Source organism: Rissa tridactyla, chromosome 13 (assembly GCF_028500815.1).
Source record: "Rissa tridactyla isolate bRisTri1 chromosome 13, bRisTri1.patW.cur.20221130, whole genome shotgun sequence".
NCBI classification, from domain to species: Eukaryota; Metazoa; Chordata; class Aves; order Charadriiformes; family Laridae; genus Rissa; species Rissa tridactyla.
Window position 1 is genome coordinate 6,355,937 of NC_071478.1, and position 21,644 is coordinate 6,377,580.

General features: G+C 52.8%; 1 protein-coding gene across 14 annotated transcripts in view; it reads right to left on the reverse strand.

The window, feature by feature from the left end:
• NCOR2 (nuclear receptor corepressor 2) overlaps positions 1 to 21,644 on the reverse strand; it is a 253,537-nt gene that overhangs the window by 83,692 nt on the left and 148,201 nt on the right. For 7 of the 14 annotated variants that reach the window (XM_054220097.1, XM_054220092.1, XM_054220096.1 and 4 more), the window contains 4 exons: positions 10,166 to 10,232; positions 5,038 to 5,225; positions 3,596 to 3,692; positions 998 to 1,176 (listed from right to left, as the gene is read on the reverse strand). In XM_054220097.1, coding sequence (XP_054076072.1) covers positions 998 to 1,176; positions 3,596 to 3,692; positions 5,038 to 5,225; positions 10,166 to 10,232 — 531 coding nt within the window. The remainder of the gene's footprint in view (positions 1 to 997; positions 1,177 to 3,595; positions 3,693 to 5,037; positions 5,226 to 10,165; positions 10,233 to 21,644) is intronic. The other 7 variants (XM_054220104.1, XM_054220103.1, XM_054220095.1 and 4 more) reach the window with 3 other exon arrangements.

Consider the following 21,644-nt stretch of genomic DNA (forward strand, 5'->3'; position numbering starts at 1 on the left):
CATGGCTGGCTGTGGGCCTGCTGGTAATCCATGGAGCTGTCTCACGATCGTCCAGAGGCCAGACTAAGGCGGTGCTGCCGCAAGGGATGAGGCGGCTCTGGTCCAGCCCTGTACCCCCGTGTCCCTCGTGCCCAGAGCAGTGTGCCCTGGCAGAGGTCATCCTGCTGGAAGCTGAACTCCAGCTCTGTTTTCACAGACACACAGGGCACATTGAGGGCACCAAGGATGCTCCAGTCCTCCATGCAAACACACCTGGGCCTCCACTGGGCTATGAGATACAGGGGAGTCTGGATGTGAGGCTCAGCTGGGCACCCACAGCTTGGCGGTGGCACCCAGGGAAGGGATCAGTGATCCCCCAAGTGATCTCAGTTGCTGAAGCGAAGCTGTTCTCAAGCACTGCTTGTAGCCAGGAGAAAGCACTGCAGCCAGAGTCTGCACTTGTCTTACATGGGAATGCCTCCATGGAAACAGCAGCCAGTGGCAAATCCTGCAGGCAGCAGGACAGAGTGCTGAGGGATGGACACTGGCTGGAAGCTGCAGCCTGAGGGGGTCTACATGGGGGGTTGGATGTTGACAGTCCTGAGTATCCCTCTGGACACACCGTGCCCAAAGGACAGCATGTAAATCCAAAAACCTAACAGCGTATGGAGCAGCAGGTTTCACTGGCGTTATCCTTAAACCGGCTGATACAACAGGGGATGCAGAAGCAGAAAAACTTCAAGTTCTCCCCCTGCTGTGAGCAGCAGCTTCCCACACCCCTGCAGGCGGGCACGAACACACCAACCACACAGAAAGGCCTGAAGGTTTCTCTGCAGGTGCATCACCCTGTGCCCAGGCCCAAGGCAACACAGCGACCGCGGCTGTGTCCCTGGGGGAGCAAGACAAGCCCTTGGGAAATTCATGCCTTAGCGTGCTGAGGCCCCGGCCAAAGCATTGCACGGGTCCCGTCTCCACTTCCCACGGGCTACGCAAAGGGAGGTGTGGGGGCTGCACTCACTTTTCCCGGAAGGTCTCCTTCTCCTGTTCGCTCCACATGTTCATCACTTGCCGGTCCTTGTAGACCTTCATGGGGTCATCCATGAGGCCGTTCATGTTGATGAATTTAATGCGCTGCTGGTCAGCATCGTAGAGCATCGGCGGGATGACAGCGAGCTGGCGCATCTGCTTCTCCAGGTTCTTTGGGGAAAGCGGAGAGAACAGTTGGTCAGCACTGCAGCCCCGCAGGGACCGCAGGGGACAGATGTTCGAGAGGAAAGGACAGGCGGAGGAACAGGGGAATTCAAAAGCAAGCACTAGACAGCTTTATTGCTAGAGTAATTGTAAATTAAACGCTGAAAGAGGCTATCGCTGTCAGCCAGGAAACAATTAATCTTTCATTTTGAAATAAAAGGCTTTAAGATACCGTGTGGAAATATCTGACTTAAGCAAAACAGCTCCTGACCAGGATCAGAGACAAGTCAAAGCCGCGGTGGCAGACGGAGTGCAAACCCCTTCCCAGCCATCGAACCCACGGCCGCGTGGAGGTTCAGCCACCCACCCCAACTTGCGAGGGAAGGGGGTCAGCTCGCACAGCCTTCTGAAAGGGTGGGCAGAGGGAGATGTTCTGTTTCCCTTCCACAGGAAACCTAATATTGCTCCAGGATGTTTCAAATGTCACCATAACAGGGCCATCATTCCTTTCTTTCCTCTTACTGCAGCACCCTGGGACACAATCTGATGCCTTTACTCCATCCTATTCAAGTGCAAAGTCCACCCAGAGCCCTGGCTGCACAGTGGGACAGGACAGACAGGGCCCACTGGTTTCCTTAAGTATTTGCAACACAGCGGACAATGCGATGTCTCATTTGTGCCGTCTCCTGCCTGAATGCCTGGACTGTCCCCCGGCACAGGCCTGCCCTGTGCGGATGAAGGGATGCTCTGGTCCCCCTCTTTCGCTCGCTAGCAACACCGCTACTCCAAGTCCTCCCTGTCACCTGGGATGGCACTGGTCAGACATAAATTCCAACCCCTGACCCAGGAAGGCCAGGTCTCAAGTGCCGTTATTTTAATTTACAGCTAGATGCTGGTTCCTGGAAGAACAGTAATATCCGACCCTTCCAGCAAGCTGCCGACCCAGACCTGCCCAGCACCACTCTGCTTCCCCACTGCGACTGATCAGACCCAACCTCCTCTTCCTAAAACACAGCTCTCTGCACAGACACAGACGTTTCAACTCCTTTCATCCCGTTCCCCATCCTCACTAGGACACCTCCCATTCAGCAACTGTCTGCTTCAGATGCCCCGGGGGGTGTCATCTCATGGAGGGAGGTCAGGGACAGCGTGGAGCCGGAGCACTGACCCCAAAAACCACAGACGGCCCCAGCCGAAAGGAGAAAGTCCCTGTGCAGAGTCCCGGCAGGCAGAGCAGCAGCCGGCAGGAGCATCGCCTGCAGCTGAGGGCGCAGGGACTCCCCCTTCACCCAGCAGGATCTCAGGGTGCCAAGCGCTGCAGATGGCATCCCACCGGCGGGCAGCCAGACCCCTCTCCTCCCAGCAATGTGTCAGGGCAGAGAGCTGGCCCCTGCCGCCAGCGATGCTCCCCAGCTCTCACCTCCCTGCTCCTTCCAACCCTCTGGAAGGGCTGCAAGTTCTTCAGGTCTCCTCTGAAACGAGCAAAGCGGTGCCTCAGGGCTCAGCTGAAGGCTATCGGGGTGGAGTTTAGCAGCACAGTGTGGAGGAGGTCGGAGGCAATCGTCTAACGCTCCCCTCGGCCACGACCTCTGCAAGCTGTGAAATTTCCCTCTGCTTCTGAGATCTGTGTCCTCCAGGTCATCGCCTTAACTGGCTAACAGCAAACTGCCCGGGACCCAAGGCAGGGAGCGAACCATGCCGCGCAGGCAGCAAACATCTCAGCTATTGCCGGGCAATGGCTGCTCTCCCCTCCCAAACGCGATCCATTCACTGCAGCTGGCCTCCGTGCCAAGAGAGTGGAACCCTTGTGAAACCAGATCCAAATGAAGCCAAGGTCACGGGGATGTTTCAAGATGAATGGAGCACTCCCAGAAGATGTGGGCCAACTGGCTCACGTACAAACCATTCATTCCATAGGATTCCCCTGTGTCAAGCCGCACAGCCCATTCAAAATAAAAAGAAATAGAAAAACCCCTCCACCCAGCAGCCAGGGCGTCAGCTCCCTTCCCTTCCCACCTCCGCTTCCAGTTTAAACCAACAGCCAGGAGGTGTTTGTGGGCTGCTACCCAGCTGGGGTTTCAGCTCCCTAAGAGGCAGTCGAAAGCCGCTAAACCCTAACCCACTGGCCACTAGCTCCTGAGGTGCTTTGCTCCATGTTTTGCTCCTGTGGAACCATCACGCAGGTCTCTTGCATCTCTCGGGGGGCTGGAAAAATGCTGCTGGATACTAAAGGAACACCTCACTTTGGATCCTGTCCAGAAAGTGTATTAGGCATCACGGTGGCCTCCCCAACCTCAGCATGGCCTGAAGTTACCAGGATTTGGTATCAGATTTCAGCGTGGGACCTGATGGTAACTCTCCTGGCTTCCTCAGAGAAGGGTGGAGTGAGGGGTGAAGAGGAGGACAAAGGACAAGCCGGTCTCACCTCTTGTTCTGAGAGCCCGTCGATGATTTCTGACACCTCGTGCTCGCTGCGTGCGGCCGACATGGAGAGCCCGCCGCTGCCCCTCTGTCCTACCCTGCTGGGAGAGCGCAGTGGAACACTCAGACACTGATGCTCCATTTCATAAGCAGCAAACCACCTTCACTGACAACGTGCTGGCCCTGTTGTTCTCATTGTTGACCTCCATAATGACCACATCCCAACACCTCACCCAGGCCACCCCATGCCGAGCTGTGGGAAAGGCACCCGCTGCAGCCCCGGGGGCTCTGACAGTGCTCATTCCTGCCCAGAGAGCACCGTCCCCCGCGTCCCCTGGGTTTAGGACTCAGAGGTCAAAAGCCTCCAACCACCTTCCTTACCTGTGCCAGCTCCTGGACCGCTACAATAGAAGGACATTTCCTACCCAACCATACTCTCCCCCGTATTTTCTCCCGTTCATCGCACCCCAGCAATGGCATAAAGGCGTCAGCGTTAGCACCGCGCCGTCAGCACTGTGCCACCGCGTCTGGTTTGCAAATCAAACCCAGCCATTTCCCCAGTATCACCCCCAGTATCCATTTCCCCAGTATCCATCCCCCCAGTGTCACCCAATGTAACAGCCACACATCCCAAGGAATTAAAACAATTCTTATTAAGCACATAAAAGCTTAAAACATTTCTCTGTACCATTTCTCCCCTTCTCTTTAAGATATAATAAAGCCACCAATTAGGAAGTCTGGACCCACCCAGGGCACAAGGATGAGATGCTGGCACAAGGGTTTGGTGCTCACAGCAGGTGTCCCTGGGCAAGATCCCAGGGCTGAAATGGGAAGGATGGAGAGTTTTCAGCAAGAAGGGTGGAGATCATGAAATCATGTCTCTCCTCCTGGCAGGAAACAATGTCGCCTCAATTGCACTTCCAATGAGGAGGAGAAAACGGACAGGGGACGGGAGAGACAGGGGACATCCCTTTCAGTGAGACGCTCTGCTCCCTTCATGTCATTTGCTGTCATTCCTCTGCAGATGTTTATTCGCCCTACCCATGCTCTGGATCAAAGCATGTGCATGTATTAAATCATCGACATGACCAAATCCATCTGCAAACCTTGTACATCTTCATTTGGGCCCACCAGTAAGGCAGTAATTAGCGCTGTCCCGGCCAGCCCAAGGGAGCTGCCCTTGATCCAATGCGGCCAGACAGGAGATCAGCAGCAGAGGGGAGATGGGCAACCACATTCCTGACATTTTTCCTTCTCTCTTGGCTCTGTGCTGAGCCACCCTGGGGAAAACGCAGCAAAGCTGCTTGTCTGCGGCTTCCGCCTTTGACCAGAAGGGGAGAAAAGGGACCGATACCCATCCCAGCCCGCCCCTCCCACGAACAAATCCCACACCCATCCCCAAAGAAAAAAGAAAGGCTGTCCGATACCAGCTCAGCCCCTTCCTACCGCTTCTCCTCTAACCTCTGCATGCGCTCTTGCAGTTCCCGCTGCTTCCGGATCTCTGGGAATTGCTTCTCATAGTATTCCCGCACTTTGCTCTCTTTGGCACGGCGCCGGGGGTTATTTTCAATGCGCTCCACTTTTTTTTCCCAGGCCTCCATCAGCTGGTCATAGCGCTGGCAAAACTTCTGTTCCTGAAAGGGCAGAGGGAGAGAGGGAGCTCAGGAGACGTGCCTGGGAAGGGCAGCTCCTCCAGGCCTTTCCCTCGATGGCTGCTCAGCTGAGCATGAGTCACTTTGCTCAAATAAATATGGTTTACTAGGACACGGACACGCTCCAGGGTCTGAGACCAACCCAAGGGTAAATTCTCAAGACAGGCCATCAGGTACTCTCAGGCTTTTCCCTTCCAGACCCAATATAAAATGGGAAAACCAGGATTCTCGCCCAGCGTGGGCTTTGTTCACCTACCACACCTTCTGCCTGAGCATCCTCCAGCGCTTTGGGTGATCGACTCGGCAACCAAAACCCCGGTGCTGGGGAGGGAGCCACACCACCATGTCCCCAGTTCCTCCACCATCCTGGAGGAGGACTAATGCTAAAGCTTTTTGTCAGCTGCCGCTCCTCCTTTTTGGCCCAGGAGCGGGACGAGTGTGTCCTCACTGATGGCAAATGCAGGCTCTGACGAAACGGTGCGCTGTGAGGGGTTTCCAAGTCATGTTCCCCCTGGGTGACATCCTCAGAGCACACCTCCCAGCCACCCACACAGGTCCAGCACCACGCTCCTCCCTGGCGTTGAGGGGATCAGCTCAGTAATCACCACATTAAGATATTATTTGCAACACAAATGAGCCTCTCCCCACCCTCCAAATCGCTCCTCCCTCCTCCGGCCATCCTCTTGCTGGAAGAGGACGCCCACGCACAGGAGGGGTCCACACCGAGAAGATGCCTGGCCACCGTCCCCCAGGGCTGCAGCGGTGACAGGAGTGATGGTGCCCAGCCTCACGTGAAAGCAGCTGAGCAAGCAGAGGGGGTTTTAAGGTTTCGTTCTGAGTGAAACAAATGCCTTCTAGGCCCCAAATCAGGAAGCGAAAGCAGATGTCGCTCTGCAAAATAATCAATGGCAAAACCCCAGGTCGCCCCCTGCCCCCCACGCCGCTTTCCAGAACGGGCGGCTCAGCACCGGCATGCTCGGCACTGCAGCAGAGACGGGGGGAATCCGGATTTCAAAGAACTAAACTCATCTCTTGCCATCCCCACCCCACGACCGGAGGGAAGTCCAAGGCTGTAGGACTTCCCAGATGTATTCTGCTTGCGTCTCACTCGCTCTCAGCCACTAAAAAAAAATAATGGGCAGAGGTAAAAAAATCCCCAAACCGATGTAAACGCCCAATTCCAGGTCAGGAGGCCACTGGGTTACCCTGAGCCAAGTGGGTCAGTTATGCCACAGACCCCGAGCACCAGCAGCTCCGTGGCCCAGCACTTCTGCCAGGCGCCCGCAGCAACCTGTGGCCAGCGTCGCGCTGATCCTGGCACGTGGGTTTGGTCCAGCCACCACGGACCTGCCATTAACCCAAGCACAGCAACATGTCCTGTGATCCCGTGGCCTTTTGGAGGCACCTCGATCATAACGTGAGGTGGACAAAGCATCTCAGACACCACGGCTCATGCAAATTAACACCCTCCCCTGCAAATAAACTCATTCCCACTTGCACGCCTGGAGCCAGAGGCTTTCCTGCCCTGCACGGATGCACAGGAGATGCTTGGTTTCATCGGAGCTAAAGGAAATGGCTGAAGATGAAAGCAAGGATGGAGAACCAAAATAAACCTGCCAAGGGGAATCTCGCACCGTGGGCAAGGAGCTATAGGTAATGCCAATAAACTGTGGCAGCTCGGAGAAATCACAGCTGCTGAGTTTTTACCCCTCCTGAAGCGACGCTATCAGCCCTCTGCACACGAGAGCTCCCACCCTGCCAGCAAATCTGCTGTATCCTCCTGCTTTCAGAGCGTCGCGTTTGGGAAGAGGCTAAAAATACCCTGCGAAGTTTATCAAGCCTCAGCGCTGGGAGGCAGCCGGTGCCCCACGCTGTGTGCCAGCCTGCGGCGCGGCCGGGGGACAGCCCAGCACGAGGGCTCGCTCTGCGGAAAAGCTTCGAGGCTTTGAAAGGTTTTTCGTCTCCTGTGGGAATGAGCTGGTGCTGGGTCCTGCATCGCCACTGCCCCAGCACAGCCACCAGGCTGTGTCGCAGCCAGCGGGGTGGCTCTTTTTCTTCCTTTTCCTCCACTTTTTGGGATAACTTGATGAAATCTTTATCCAGATGTTCTCTTTTAAGGAACTGGTATTTGCAGACGGAAAAAGCAACGTCAACGTCACACTCCTGATTTCCCCAGCAGTACCAAAGCTCCCTGCTCAAACAGCTCAGCCCTCCAGAGCACAGCTCTGTTACGGACCAGCCGAGCACTTCTGACTCGCATCTGCGTTCTTAAAGCCCCTTCCCACCATGGAGCAAAGAGATCCTTCCTGCCATGCCAAGCTTCGAACCCCACCACAGCGGGGCTGGTCTGCAGCACCCCTGTCTAGCACTTTTTGGTCCAGCTGGGATACACGCTCCCTGTAATCTTTTGCCATCCTTTAAGAGCCAAGGTTACAGGCACCTTATAGCACCGTGCGTTCCCCGGATCTTCACAGCTTTATCACCAGAAGCTCCCGGTCAGGCACTTTAAGAGCAGAAGTGTCTATTCCTTCTTCAAGCATCCTCTGAGCAGCCTTAAGCAAGCGTGTCCATTCCTCAGCAACTGTCTGTGCTGGCTTTTAGCGCCGGTGCTTCCTCCGCTCCTCTTCCCGGCTGGGCTCACCAGCCCATCAGCCTCTCAATCACACAACTAAGTGATGGCGAGCCAAATCGGACTTGACATGCGTATCTAAAAATGGATGAATAGTAACGCCGCCGTAGCAGCTGAAGGCAGTTTGTAGGCTGTGCCAAGCCCGAGCCCTCCCGCAGCCCACGCTCTCGCAGCTCCAGGGAACGGAGCAGCTCTTCGGAGGGGAGGGGAAGAGCGAAGGTGACAGGAGGAACCAGTCCAATTCCTATGCAAGCCCCACGGTTTTGGGTCCCTGGCTGATGGAGATAAATCTCTTACAGCCAGCACGGCTCCCTTTACCCGTCTCTCTCTGCAGCATCACCCCTCTGATGGTAATTAAATATCTTCTGCTGTGCCGACCTGGGTGGAGGCAGGAGAAAGCCCTGCAGAACCTCCGGTGGGGCTCTCAGGGCCGGAGCCTGCAGGGACCGAGCTCTGACCCTGCTCCAGCCAGCCCGGGGCAGCGACAATACCCCAGAAAGTAAAAGAGCCAGAAAGAAACGCTGGCACGTAGATGGGCTTTGCTAAAAATAGGGTCGGCTACAAAATAGGCAGAAAAATAGCTAAGCGTACCCATTTTGCAAACAGAATCAGCAAATGTATTCACTTTGCAAATTCAGCAACCGTATGTTGCCTATTTTGTAGAATAGGCAAAATGCTTCCCTAAACTGAAAAATCCCCTTTCAAGGACACTGAATAAACTGGCTGGCAGAAATGCACCTATTTTGCATGACAGGCGACTTTACTGCAAGCCGTATTTTAGGAACTGTGCTCTTGCAGCCTAATTAAACCTTTTTCCCCAGCTCCTCGATATTCACAAAAGAGCGACTCACTCTAGATTTAGCACAGTAACCGGCCATTTCCCACCAGAAAGCGGCTCCTGGGCAGTTCCCTTCTGGTTCCAGTAAAACCGCCCGATGCTTTGCAATCCCTGTTTTGAGGAAGGGAATACTGATCCGCTTCCCACACGTGCAGAAGTCCTCAGCTGCGGCAGGCAAGGTGCCTGCTGCCACCCCGGCTCGTGCTGAAGGTGTAAGACCTGTAGCCCCTCGCTAGAAACCTGGAAGAAGTTTTGTCTTGGAAAAGATTAAACACACACGGATTCGGACACAAAAGGGAGACACGACCATCCCTCTGCAGTGCAAGATCCGCGGCTTTTGGAAGAATTCTACAAAACAGGGGGGAAAAAAAACGAAGCACCGGAAAGAAAAGGAAGATCTTTTGTTCACCATAAATAAGAAACTAATTTGATCACTGGCTCAGAAACGTCTGTATTGAAAGCTGCTTTTAAAGGTAGAGCCTTCATACCACTTCCCAGGCTATTATATTGAATTTTTCTAATAACCTCCCAAACGGAGCACTTCTGTCCAAAACCAGCACCAAAGACGCTCAGAAAACCTGCACCACTGGCAATTTAAGATGCTGGCACCTGAGCCCGCCCCAGAACAGAGACACCGAGTCAGGAACCGGTATTTACATCTTCCATGTAAAACGCGAAGCCCTGTGTCATGAGCTGAATCGCCCTTCACGGAAAGACACCCCAAAATCCACCTTGCCAAGCAACAACTTGGTTGCTTCTGGCATTTCCCCTTCTGTACCGGTTTCGCCTCCCAGCTCCCACTGGGGAGTACCGCAGGCAACTGTCAGCGCCGAAAACATATAAATTCTGTAAATCCCATTTGAACTTTCTCCTCTATTTACTAGGGACTTGCAACGAACGCCTTTGAAGTCTCATAATAAACCCCACTTTCCCCCTTAGCTAACCAAGAACCACCTCTGTGAAGGGCACTGGAACTATCTTGCAGGCAAAGCTGCCTAGAAACGAACTGGCGCAGAGCTTGATTTCTGTTTGAAACCACAAATTCCTAGAACATCGCTCTGTGGTCAGCTGGAAGGAGTCAGATCAGACTCCAGACCATTTATCGGAAGCAGAGTCAGCTTGTTTCACACCTCTCTTAGGGTTCAATTACTCACAGAACAGACATTTATGCTGTGAACAGGCTCTCTGCGATGAATGAAGGGCCCCGCTGTGATTAAGCCAGCCCCCCACGTTTGCTCTGCAGGGGGTACTGGTGGAGGGAGGCGCTGCCTGCGGCACGACCGGGGACCTCTCCTTTACATCCAAGTTATTTTAAGCATAAAGAGACACCATAGCAATGCAACAGGCAAAGCGCTGAGCACCAGCACCTCTCTGCTGGAAAACATCCTTTACCTTCTCGCATATTAAATTACGCTGCTTTATACGTATAAAATAAGGTATAAGGGAACCACTTACCCACTGTTTGCGAGCATGATTTCTCCTCTTAAAGTACAAAATTAACTTTTTCCGCATTGCCTGGTTTCTGTAAAGGAAAAAACCAAAAAGATGAGATCTGATTAACAAGGCGGCTAAAATCCAGAGCCTGGCTCTCCCCGTTCCCAAAGGAGTTGGCAGCGTAGTTTCCACCTTAACTCAGAATTGCATCAACTTCAGAGCAGCAAATGTGGTTATTTAGGGACTTTGCACCAGCTTTAGAGAAAGACCAACAAACCCTCCAACAGGTGGAACGTCGCCCACATCTGTTGGTAAAACCAGGACTAAGGTTGAGAACCAAAATTATGAACTCCCATTTCTGCAAACCTTTACCGTGCACTGAACACGGACAGATATTCAGTTCTGCATTTACCGATCGGCCAGGCTGTTTCTTGATTATTTTTACCTTTTGATCTGCAAAACCCCAATGGGGTCCCAAGAGCTGGGGAGGCTCAGGCCAAGCTTTGTGTGGCGGGAGGTGGGCTGAGGCCACTTTGAGCCACCACGAGCCACCCCGGTCCCCAGGGCCAGCACGGCGGGAGCTGCCAGCGCACACACGCTCCCCAGGGGTTGTTCACCCCGGGCTCCGAGGCACTGATAAGGAGGCAGGACTGCGGCAGGGCTTGCAGCGCTATCTCCTAACCTCTCGCTTTCTTGGAGCCCTGCCTAACAAAGCTGCAAACAAACCAGCCAGGAAAGTTTCAGCCACTTGCAGAATTGGGACCTCAAGAGAGAAACTAGCCACTGCAACCACAACCCGCCTGGCGTCTGCCCAGAGACTCCCCTGGTTTCTTCTTCTTTCTGCTTTCTAAAGACAGCACGAAATAACTGCTCAAAGAGAAGCAGCGCCAAAGCGGTGAGGAGCTGGAAAGGCGGCACGAGCTCCCAGAGTCTGCAGGAACCCGAGCGCTGAGCTCCCGCAGTCGTTCCTGTTCCTAACAGTCACAGCAATAAAATCTCTAGGTAAAAGGTAGAGACCAGGGGCAAAGGAGTTTCCTTAAGTCTTTTATCCCGATTAAAGGCAGAGCTGCAGTGTGTAATTACTGATCAGGAGCTTAACAGTCTTATGTAGGCATGTTCTGCAGGATTTAGCAGAATGAAGAGACACCCTTACTGCTTCTTCATCCCCCTCTCTGCCTGGCTAGTGGGGAGGGGAGAAAACACCCGCCTCCCCCCATAAATCCCTGAACCTAATCAGCAGCAAAAGACCTTGTTTGGGAAGGGGCAGAGGGTCCAGCTCATTTAGAGGGAGGATTGGGGGCAGTCCTGGCTTAATTTAGGGATGGGGAGCATCCCAGAAAGCATCCAAATTTTTCACTTCTCAGATTCCCTTCTCGCTACATCACTGAAGCCGTGCACGGGCAGACACAGGGAACGACAGCGATCCCGCAGCAAGCGCTGCCCTGGGACCCCAGCTCCCTCCAGCCCACCGCCACGGCTGCACCTCTGCTCCGGCAGCATCCCAGGGGATCCCAGCCTGCCCGAACATGGGGACCCAGAGCAGGGCCTGGGGGCTCCGCCAGAATACCGGCACCCAATAATTAGCATGTTTATTTAGGGCAGCAATTCCTTGGGTGTGGGGTCTTCAACCACCACTATCTCCAAGATCAAGTACAAGTGCTAGAGGAAAGGCAGCAGGATTTGGGCCAGGGATGATTTCTTCTCCAGCATCCCACCGCCACGCTCAGTTTTGTGGCCTCTTTTTAGTTTACCAAGGAGGAAGCACATCAGGCTTGACTCCCAGTCCTAACAGTACCATTCATATTTTGTAACTTCTGTTTTCCCCTCTTCATTAGTTACCAGAGGCACGGGACACAGGCAGAGTCCCCGAACACCGCCTGCGCTGCGCTACATCTTCATTCCCTTTGACTTTGCCTTCAACGCTTTGGTGCAAAAATAGACCTTGATTTCCAAGGCAGCGCTAGCAAGCGGCACTCAGAACTCCTCCTGCCAACGGAAAACACCAGCTACCGGCTGGGAACAGACTCCAGTGTCCCCAGCTACAGCCACACAGCCCCGAATCCCCGTGCACTCCCAATTCCATGTGGCACCAGCATCGGCAGAAGGCAGAGCCAAGCGACAGGCCGAAGGCTCCCGCAGAGCAGACTCTCGGATTCACAAAGGTTTTCTGAGTGAGGGCTTGAATATCAAGCCACGTCCTTTGACTCTGTTTCAGAAATCAAAGGGGCACTGATCATTGAGGGGGAAAAACCTAATAAATCCAGGCATGGGGCAATTGCTGCCTTTGCTCTTTTTTGACGGTACATTTATGAAGGACCCGCTGTTGTTCTGGCTGCACTACAAAGACCAGAGACCACCTCATGGGATCAATTCATAAACGTTGCTGCCAAAGGCTTCTCCCTGCTGGATCACACAACGCCACTGTCTTTCGTTGCTGTGTGGTGAACCCACCAAGGAGCCTCAGAGGGGGCTGCAGGTGACCCTCTGTGCTAAACCTCACCGCTCACCTCTGTGCATTCACTTGCCTTCAAAAATTAGGGAAACTGAGGCAGGGAGCTCAGTGATGTCTGCCCCCTCGTGCAGGGAGGGAGGCACGAGAAACCAGGACGGGGCTGTGCTGTGCCGATTGCTCCAGCGCCTCCACCTCCAGCCCCGCAGGCGAGGTCAGTCCCGCAGCACCCAGCGCCCGTTTGCCAGCCCTGCCCGCCAGGCGCCGCTCTGCCCACCCGGCCCCGGCTCCTCGCAGGATCCCACATCCCTTCGTGTCGCACACGGTGAGCTTCCGTCACCGGCTCCAGCATCGAGTGGTCCCACAACCCTCCTGCAGAGACCCCGTCAGAGAGATTTCCTTCCACGGCTTCAGCTCTGCACGAACAAGCTCCGACGGGAGACTGTGCCCAAAGGACACACTCCCCTTTGTTTATTTGTTTATCCCAATTCTGATGGAAACTCTAACACTGGGAAACCGCTGGGGTGATGCCAATGATTATCAGGTGTGGGATGGCCCCCAGCAAGGGGTCATGGGTTGTCCCTGGGGGCCAGCACAGCTAAGTCAAGCCCTGCCCTCCCCACGCCAGCCTGGGCGACATCCAGGAGCAACGAGGGGCTTTGCCACGCTGCTGCCAGACCTGCTGCACGAGTTATCAGGAGACAGGAGAGTAAATGAAGAAAATTAGCAGCTCTTACACAGTTGATGGGTTGCCTTGAGTTTTGCATCATGGCTGACCTTGAAAGCGCTAATACAGGCAAAGACTAAATGGCTTCGCAGCTCCAAAAAATCAGGAATGTCTTGAAAGCCGGTGTATGTTTACCACCACCAAGGCTGAAGTAATCAAAGAGTGAAAGGATTAGAAACAACAACCACCCCCTCGTGCTCTAAATGTTTTTGCCACTTTATCTTTTTTTTTTTTTTTTTTTTTTTGCATAAGGTCAGCCTTTCAAAGGTTAATACAATCTCGGTAAATATAAATAGGTTTTCACAGTTTATCTTGCTACACGTACTGCTGTTACTTAGAAACCATTTGCAGAGAGGTTAATTCGGGCCACACGTCTCCGAAGCACACGCTGTGCTCCCCGGGCAAATCAAAGCGCCGGGCACAACCGCTGCGGCGCAGGCGGGGACGGCAAGGGCTGTCTGCTGGGAGTCTGCAGTCTCGCACAGAAATAACCAGCGTGGAGCAGCACACGGGAAAGGTCGCCCTTGCAACGCGCCAACCCTCCCCCCTCATCCTCCTCGGCAGCCGGAATCCTTGCAGCTCCCTGCTGCGGTTTGCCGGGGCACAAGAAAATCGTTGGGGATGGAGACCCGAACCTCCATGGGGTGAAGAAATGAGGCAGTTTGAAGGCAGGAGGAGTGGAGTCTCCTTAGACAAAGCAACAGTGACTCTCGTGGACAGTTTTAAGTATTGCTGTGCTGGCACATCACATCACGGCGAGTCAGGAAGGACGTGTGAGTCCCCTGCCCTGTCCTCGGCGGTGCCCCACAGCTGCTCTGACAGGGATGGACCCAGCGAGACACGGAGCCCGCCCAGCTTCTGGCGAGCTGGTGTTCAGGGGTGGCCAGATGGCACATCCCCTTCCTTGCGGTCAACAATTCATCTCATCACCGCTGGAGCCCATCCACATTTCTGTCTTCCCCATGGCTCTGGGCTCCACAGCTCCCTGGTGTGCCTGCAGGGAAAGCCCTTCTTTCTGGTAGGCTCTCAACTTCACGGAGTGTCCCCCAGCTGCAATGACACGGTGACCACACGTTTCCCACTCACCTACTCCAGAGCAGCCCCAGTTTTATACATTTCTAACACCTCCCTCTGAAGGCAGCTCTTCTCCAAGGTGAGGACACCACGTCCCGTTACCTCCTCTGTGACAAAAAGCTATCCCAGTCCTTAGGTCACCAGAGAAGCTTCTTCTGCACCTTCTGCACCTTCAAACAACATCTGTCTGTAGTCTGGGGTGGCAGAGGCTCTCAGGAGCAGTGGGTCCCCAGATTTAAGGGCCAGGTATCAACTGGATGAGTGTAGCAAGAACCTCGGTACCAGGCACCAGCTTGAAACAGGGCATGACCCAGGTGGGGAACCTGGGGCAGGGCAGCCCCACCACTGCCCAGCACTTCTCCCCAAGCACCACCAGGAAGAAACATGTATCACACAAGGTAAACCAAACTCAAAACTTGACGTGCAATTGTCACCTGCCACGAGCACAGGAAGCAGGGTTCAAATATTATCTATAATTTCGTGTGTGATTCTGCATGAGCTTTTCAACCTTGCGTAACTCACCCTCATCCCACAGCCCCGCTGACCAGTTATGGTGAGCCCCACACCTGAGCATGGTTCTCAGAGCCAACCTCCGAGCCACCAAGTGAAACACAACTCCCGCTCCCAGCAAAGCACAGGGAGCCCTGTGGGAACGGCCACTTCCACCTTAACCGTCTTGGCGCAAGGTTGTTTTTGTTTTCTGGCTTTCACAATGGAGCCAGTCAAGGAGCGAACCGGTAACTCCGACTTTTGAGTGACTTGGCTCAGGTCCATGTGAATGACTTGGCTACGACCCTTCCGGAGGCTGTGATCTTAAAAGGATGTGCGCGCACGCATGCGCGTCAGTGCTGGTGTGTACACATGTGTGGACACTGCCAAAGCCCTGGGATAAGGCTCCCAAGGATACAAAGAGCCGATGCACCGCAGCACACCTGGCCGAGCCTGCCCACAGAGACCTTCAGCCGGTGCAAGACGAGATGAAAGGAAGTTTGCTATTTGATCAAAACTAATCAGGGGTATTTAATTACACAGGAACGTCTTTCATCAAACAGCCAGTGCAAACAAAGTAGGGATCAAGTCTGCGAAGACCGATGGGAAGGAGGCAGCGAGCAGCTGGCAAAGCCATTGTACAGCCAGATTGATCGTGCAGGCGAGGGTCGGAAACGGAGGAGCCTCCTGGCAGCTCCAGCCAAACAAAGCTCTGCCAGTGAGACTGGAGATCTGCAAACCACGGGACCCGAGGAGCGCAGCAAGAACGCTCCAAGGTGAAACCAAACAAGAGGCAACAGAGAGCGTACAGAAATGGTCGTGTCCCCCGGGGTTCATCTGCTCCTATGCATTGCTGGTGCCAGGACCGCAGTCACTGATTCCCTAGCCCTCTGGCTGCAAGACCCCTGCGGAGAGGGCAGGGAGCAGGTCATCCTCTTCATGGGTCACTGCACTCATTCATTTCCTTGCTCTGAAACGGCCGGAGCACACGGCTCCAGCTGGTAATACACCAGAACCTATTAACCCCCAGGCAGGGCACGTTCCTGGAAAGCCAGCTGCTTGGAACAGTTTCCTTGCAATATTCAGAAATGCTTTCTGGGGAGGAAAATCACAGCAGATCTTTAGTTCATTCACCCCAGAGTCCTTGAGCACTGGGACGGACTAAACCCCAAGCACCGTTTGTGCCTCCAAGAACGGTGTGGCAGAGACTCCTAACTCCGGATGTACAGTCGGGCAGGCTGCGTTCGTACCCAAAAACAACACTCAAGAGAAAGAACCCATTTGGATGGAGGTCTCCCAACTTCCCAAATCATGTCCTCTTGCAGGTCCGAAATGCATTCAGCTTTGGAGGTCCAAAGTCATCACTGTAATTCATGAAAAAGTTTGTGCTGTTAATTCAGCTGGTGTTCACACGCTGAGAGCAGTGAGACAGTTGTGCTCCAAAGAGGAGATGCCTTGGCAAACACGGGCGCCTTGTTATCAGAGCCTGCCCTGGCCAGACCCCCAGCACAGCCTGTCCAGGTCCATGTGGTGCCATCTCCTTGTGAAGATGTTCCCAATGAGATGCTCAAGTGACTCCTTTGGGCAGCGGTTACATCCACAACCTTAACATCTCTTAACATCAGATGGGAAATTTATGCCCATCCCCTTTAGCACCTACGAGTTTAGGACCAAAACGAGCCAAGTGGAAGTGCAGAAGCACTTCTGGCCATCGCTCAGGTACACGTCCTACGCCTTCGCCTTCCCTTGAAGCCCAAGCCGACATTGCAAGCCCAAGCGTTGCAAGATAGTCCACTCAAAACCAGTAGTACCTGCCTTGGCACTGGCAAGAGAAAGAAGCAGAAGGTTGCGGCGCGTGTCTCCATCATTTAGTAATTCATCACAAGGTAATACTGCTGCCCTAGTGCGTGCCAATAGAGAATAAAAGAGATGAGAAACCTTGAATGGGATGAGCGGGGAGCTGCTAGGTGAATTTCTAATGAGGAAAATGTCTACAAGCGCTAATAAAAAGACCTGAAAGAGAATGCATTAGTAATGACAGGGTTTGGAAGAGCATTTATGTTACATGTCAGGCTTCGACTGTGAATTTAGAGGCAATCCAATGCTACTAAAACCCCTAAACAGCCAGTAATGAAAAGATGACTTAAATTTTCCAAAGTGACAAGTGATTTGGAAAGCTGTAGTTAGTAGATTTTTCAGAAGAAAGCTGTTCTGCTCTTTTGGGAGAAAGGGGAGAGGCGTGTTGAAAAGAAAAAGATATTCAGAAGCCCCTAAACCTCTCTGAAAATCCAGACCTCAGATTTTGATTCTGTAGAGGCAACATTTCCCCCCTCCCCTGCCAAAAAAGCGCTATCAGCAACCCAGATGTGCAAATATTAACAGTAGACACAGCTTTGCTGCTGCTGGATCTGCAGAAACACGCAAGAACACCAGAATGACACCAAGCTCTTCACCTGTTTTAACCGTACACTCAGACCCTGCTTCTCCGACACCTCTGCACGCATCCCGAGGGGATGCAGCCCGGTTTCACCCCAGCATTTCTACATTTCAGCATAAGAACAAGGAGAAGCTCTTGAAGGGAAGGTTTACAGCAAACTCTGTAACCGGCATCTTGCACGTACTTACCCTGAGCTTTTCAGTTTTCCCTTTGTGTGCTTTTTCAAGGCTCAGAAGCTCACATTTTGCTTTCAAAGACAAATCCCACAGACTATGATTTCAAGATGACTGCTTCGGGAAGGGGGGAGGAGAGTCCGACCGGGCTGTTTTTCATGGCTGACCGAGCAGGAATCTCCTGCCGTAGAGACGAAGGCCCCCTCGGAGAATACCTCTCCAGGTAGACAGCGGGTAATTGATCCTGCTCATGTGAACAACATCTTGTCATTTTTCAAACACGTCGAGGAAAGAAGGTTAATATCCTTGGTGCCAGGAGTCTAGAGAATACGCAAAATCACTACCACGGCAGGGTAGGGAAAGCAGCTCTCATCCTTGTACATCCAGCTGGCAAAACACCGAAATTAGAGACCCAGGCCAGATTGCACTGGTGCTTAACTGGTGCACAAGCAAGCGTCCTCTGCATTTGTTGCTGTATTTCAGCAAAATCTAAAAAAAGCCACCAAACTAACGAGTCTTTGCGGCCCCCTCAACTGATGCAGAATCATTCCAGTGGCCTCCCATTGTGCTTGCTGCGGCGCGTCTTGGAGTAACCTGTCAGTCCATTGCAAAGTCAAAGAATTCCCACCTTGAAAGACAGCAAGGGCCAAGCCAGCTATGGGGGCAAAGCTCAGCCCGTCCCTATCAAAACGAGGGCTCGCTAAACGCCGGCTCACTCTCTTCTCTCTCGATGAGAGAGCGGCAGAGCCCTTCCCTCCAACAAAGGCGGTATTTCAAACAGAAAGGACACGGTCCCACCAAAGGTAGGTCAAGTCTTTGGCGCAAACCACTCAACGGTGCCTTAGATCAGGCGGCAGATGCGGCATACAAAATTAACCATGTTTGCTCGAAGCCCGCGCTCACAGGTGAACCAAAGGGACCCAAGCAGACGGGTAACAGAGCACAGCGAGGCAGCTAAATAGGACTTAAAAGCTTTTGAAGCTGCAAACACTGGAATGAACTGGGGCATGAAATTAATTTTAACCGTACTGAATAGGAGACAGGCCATAAAACTCCATGAAAATAAGAGACCGGTAACATTTTAGTAAGAGTAGAAATTCTCCCCTTAACTCCCCAGTCAGCTCTATTAGCATAAGTGACTCATCCCAGCTGAAAAGCAAAGCAAACAAGCAGGAAGAATTAAACTAGTGTTGCAAGGCGGAGAGGATCGCTGTAGAGAAATCGAGGAATCCTGGCTTTGTGATATTCAAATGACTTCCCACTGACACTTGCAAACATTCAACTGAGAAAAAAAAAAAATCCACCCTAGAAACGCTATTAAAAAAAAAAAAAAAGAAAGAAAAAAGGCATTTGTGACTAGTAACAGCCTGGCCATCCTCCTGTGCCCAGGTAGGAGGCTTCAAACCAGCTTCACGTGGGAGCAGTTGCTATTTAGTACCACAGAACCAGTATGCAGCGAGGTTTTGGGGGCAGAAACACAACTTAGATAATTTCCCAGCAACACGCCAGAAGACTTTTTCATCCTGGCTACATCTACAGAGGGGGAAGTTGTTCAGAAGAATCTGCACCCAGTTACACCTCGGCAAAATATAACCTGCGGTGTCCTGGCAGTTGTCCTTCTGGTGCTCTAACGCATCTGGCTGACGTCTCCCAGCACCCCGAGGATTTGCGGCATCTCCTACCGAAACAGCCACCTCCAGGCTACGGAGCAGAAGCTGCTCTTCTAAAGCAGAAAGGCATAAACGTATTAAGAACAAGGAAAGAACAAAAAATACCTCCAAATGCAGCTCGTGGAGAAGCTGTAGGTAGAATTTGAACATCCAAACATGATTTGGTCAAAATGAAGAAGTTTAATACCCTTTCCTCTTGGTTAAAGGACCCTGAATCATTTGCTTAGAATTGCTGAAATCTGATTTTGCATCTGCCTCCCAAGCATCCAAATGCACTTTAACGTGCAACAGGGACGCAAGAGATGGGAGAACAGGACACAGCGATGTCTCTGCACATCCACCAACAACTAGCAAAGCGCAATTCAGACCCCAGGACCTCCCAAACAGGCCCACGGTCAAAAGCAGCAAACATCTGGAGCCCAGATCGCTCAAGGGCCTTTTGCTGACCTAGATCTGTGAATGCGCTCGGCTGCCATCAACAACCAGCTGAAGGCAGCTAATTGCGAGGTTTCTGGAAGGAGGAGACGGAGGCTTTTCATTAAAACGCGTGGTTTCCTTCCCGTATTTTTGCAGCATTAATCACAGCAAACATTAACCCCAAGCCTGCCTGCTCTAACCTCTCTGGTCTATCACCGCCACCGCTACAGCCGCACAAGAGAGTTGGGATAACCCTACGGATGCCGACAACGGCAGGGATGGAGAGAAGTGCCTGCTCTGACGGCACGGGAAGCTGCTTTGACGGGGCTTCACGTCTCATTACCGCGTTCGCTCCTGACCTGCGCAGTCAGTTCCCTCTCGTTTGCGCCTGTCTTTCAGGCAGCAACCAAGGACAGGAAATCATTTAAATCACAGGAAAACGTGATCACAAACCCACAAATATTGGCAGGGGAATGGAGAGTGGGTGAAGTACCTGGATCGACTTTTAACCTGTTCTTTCAAAGACAAAACTAGCGATCAGCTTGAAATTGCCACCTGCAGTGCCCGACTTGTGATGGCCATGGAGCCCTTCAAGTGAAGAAGGGGGTGGGGGGACCCCGAGAGACAGTGACTAACACACGCCAGGGGAGAGTCACAACCAGCAACGTGGAGACCACGTCCTTGGGCCTGCACTTGATGCTGTACAAGGTGGTTTATCAGCTGCCAACCCCCTGAACTGACAGCAAAATGGACTTCCGAAAGCAGGGGGGCTGCAAGCCCACACGGAGCACAGACCCTCTGCCATGCATCGTCGCCTCTCCCGAGAGTAAAATCGTCACCTACTTCCTTAGTCCTGCGTTGAATCGGTGAACTGGATGGGGTGGCTCTGGTTTTGTTTGCTTTTTCTGCATTTTCGCAGCTAGAAAAGCACACCTGAGCCGTGCGGGCTGGGGGAGGCGGCCAGCGCGGAGGACACTTGTCTACCTGGTCCAAAGAGCTGCCATTGCAGACAGAGTCTCCACTGAGTGATGGGCCCAGGGCAAAGCACAAGCCTGTCAAAATCCTGGGGGGTCTTTGCCCAAGGCTTGTAGCAATGCCTGCCAAGCTCGAACCACCACGGGTAAATGCATCGCCAACACGAGGCACAAAAGAAATGTCTGGAAGCAAAAAGCCATGGGGATTTCTCAGCTGCAGGAAAAGCCGTCGTTTCCCACTGACTCCTCCATCTGTTTGCCCTCCCCGCCTACCCCCAGGAGACGATGCTCCCCTGCCCCAGAGGAGCACGGCACAGCAGCACCTTGGGTTTATTCCCAGCACCCAGGCCAACGCCGAGTACCCGAACACGACCCTCGCACTCAGGGTGCCAGCACCCAGCGTGGGCAGCGAGGCTGCTCGGGGATCCCGAGGGCTCCGAGGTTTGAAGGTTTTACAGCGAGTGCATTGCCTGGATGTCACGGGAAGCCTTGGGTGGAGCAGGAACCAAGCAGGGACGGGCAGCGGGGTCATGTCACCAAACCCTCCTCCTCCCCGCAGCCCCTGGAGACACACAGCACCCAAACACCGCCAGCGCCTTCCACGCAGCACAACAGCAGAAGTACGTTAACTCTTTCCCTATAATCCCCCTGGCATCAATTAACATACCGCTGAAAAGCAAAAGATTATTAACTTTTGTTAATAGATTATTAAAGATGATTATCGCCAGCTGACCGAGCCCGTACCAAAATAGACACACTGCAGGCAGCTCAGAGCAATCATCGGTTCATTCAAGGCAGATAAAAGTTTCAGATCTGGTTTGACTATTTAAATTTCCAACAATAATCACAATTATCGCTATTCTCGTTATCTGCTATATTTCTTATACGTTCAGGAAGTCACTGTGGTTATTAAATGCAGGTTGATGATTAAATCGTGTATTGAGGTGATAAGTCAAATTAGATGATTGCTAAGTCTCAGTAAGTATCTTTGAAATAACCAGTTGTTATTAGACATTCAAGAGGTGCTTCATGAAAATCTAATTGTAATTGCAACTTTTCATTTTACCTCATCTTTCCCGCATGCAAACAC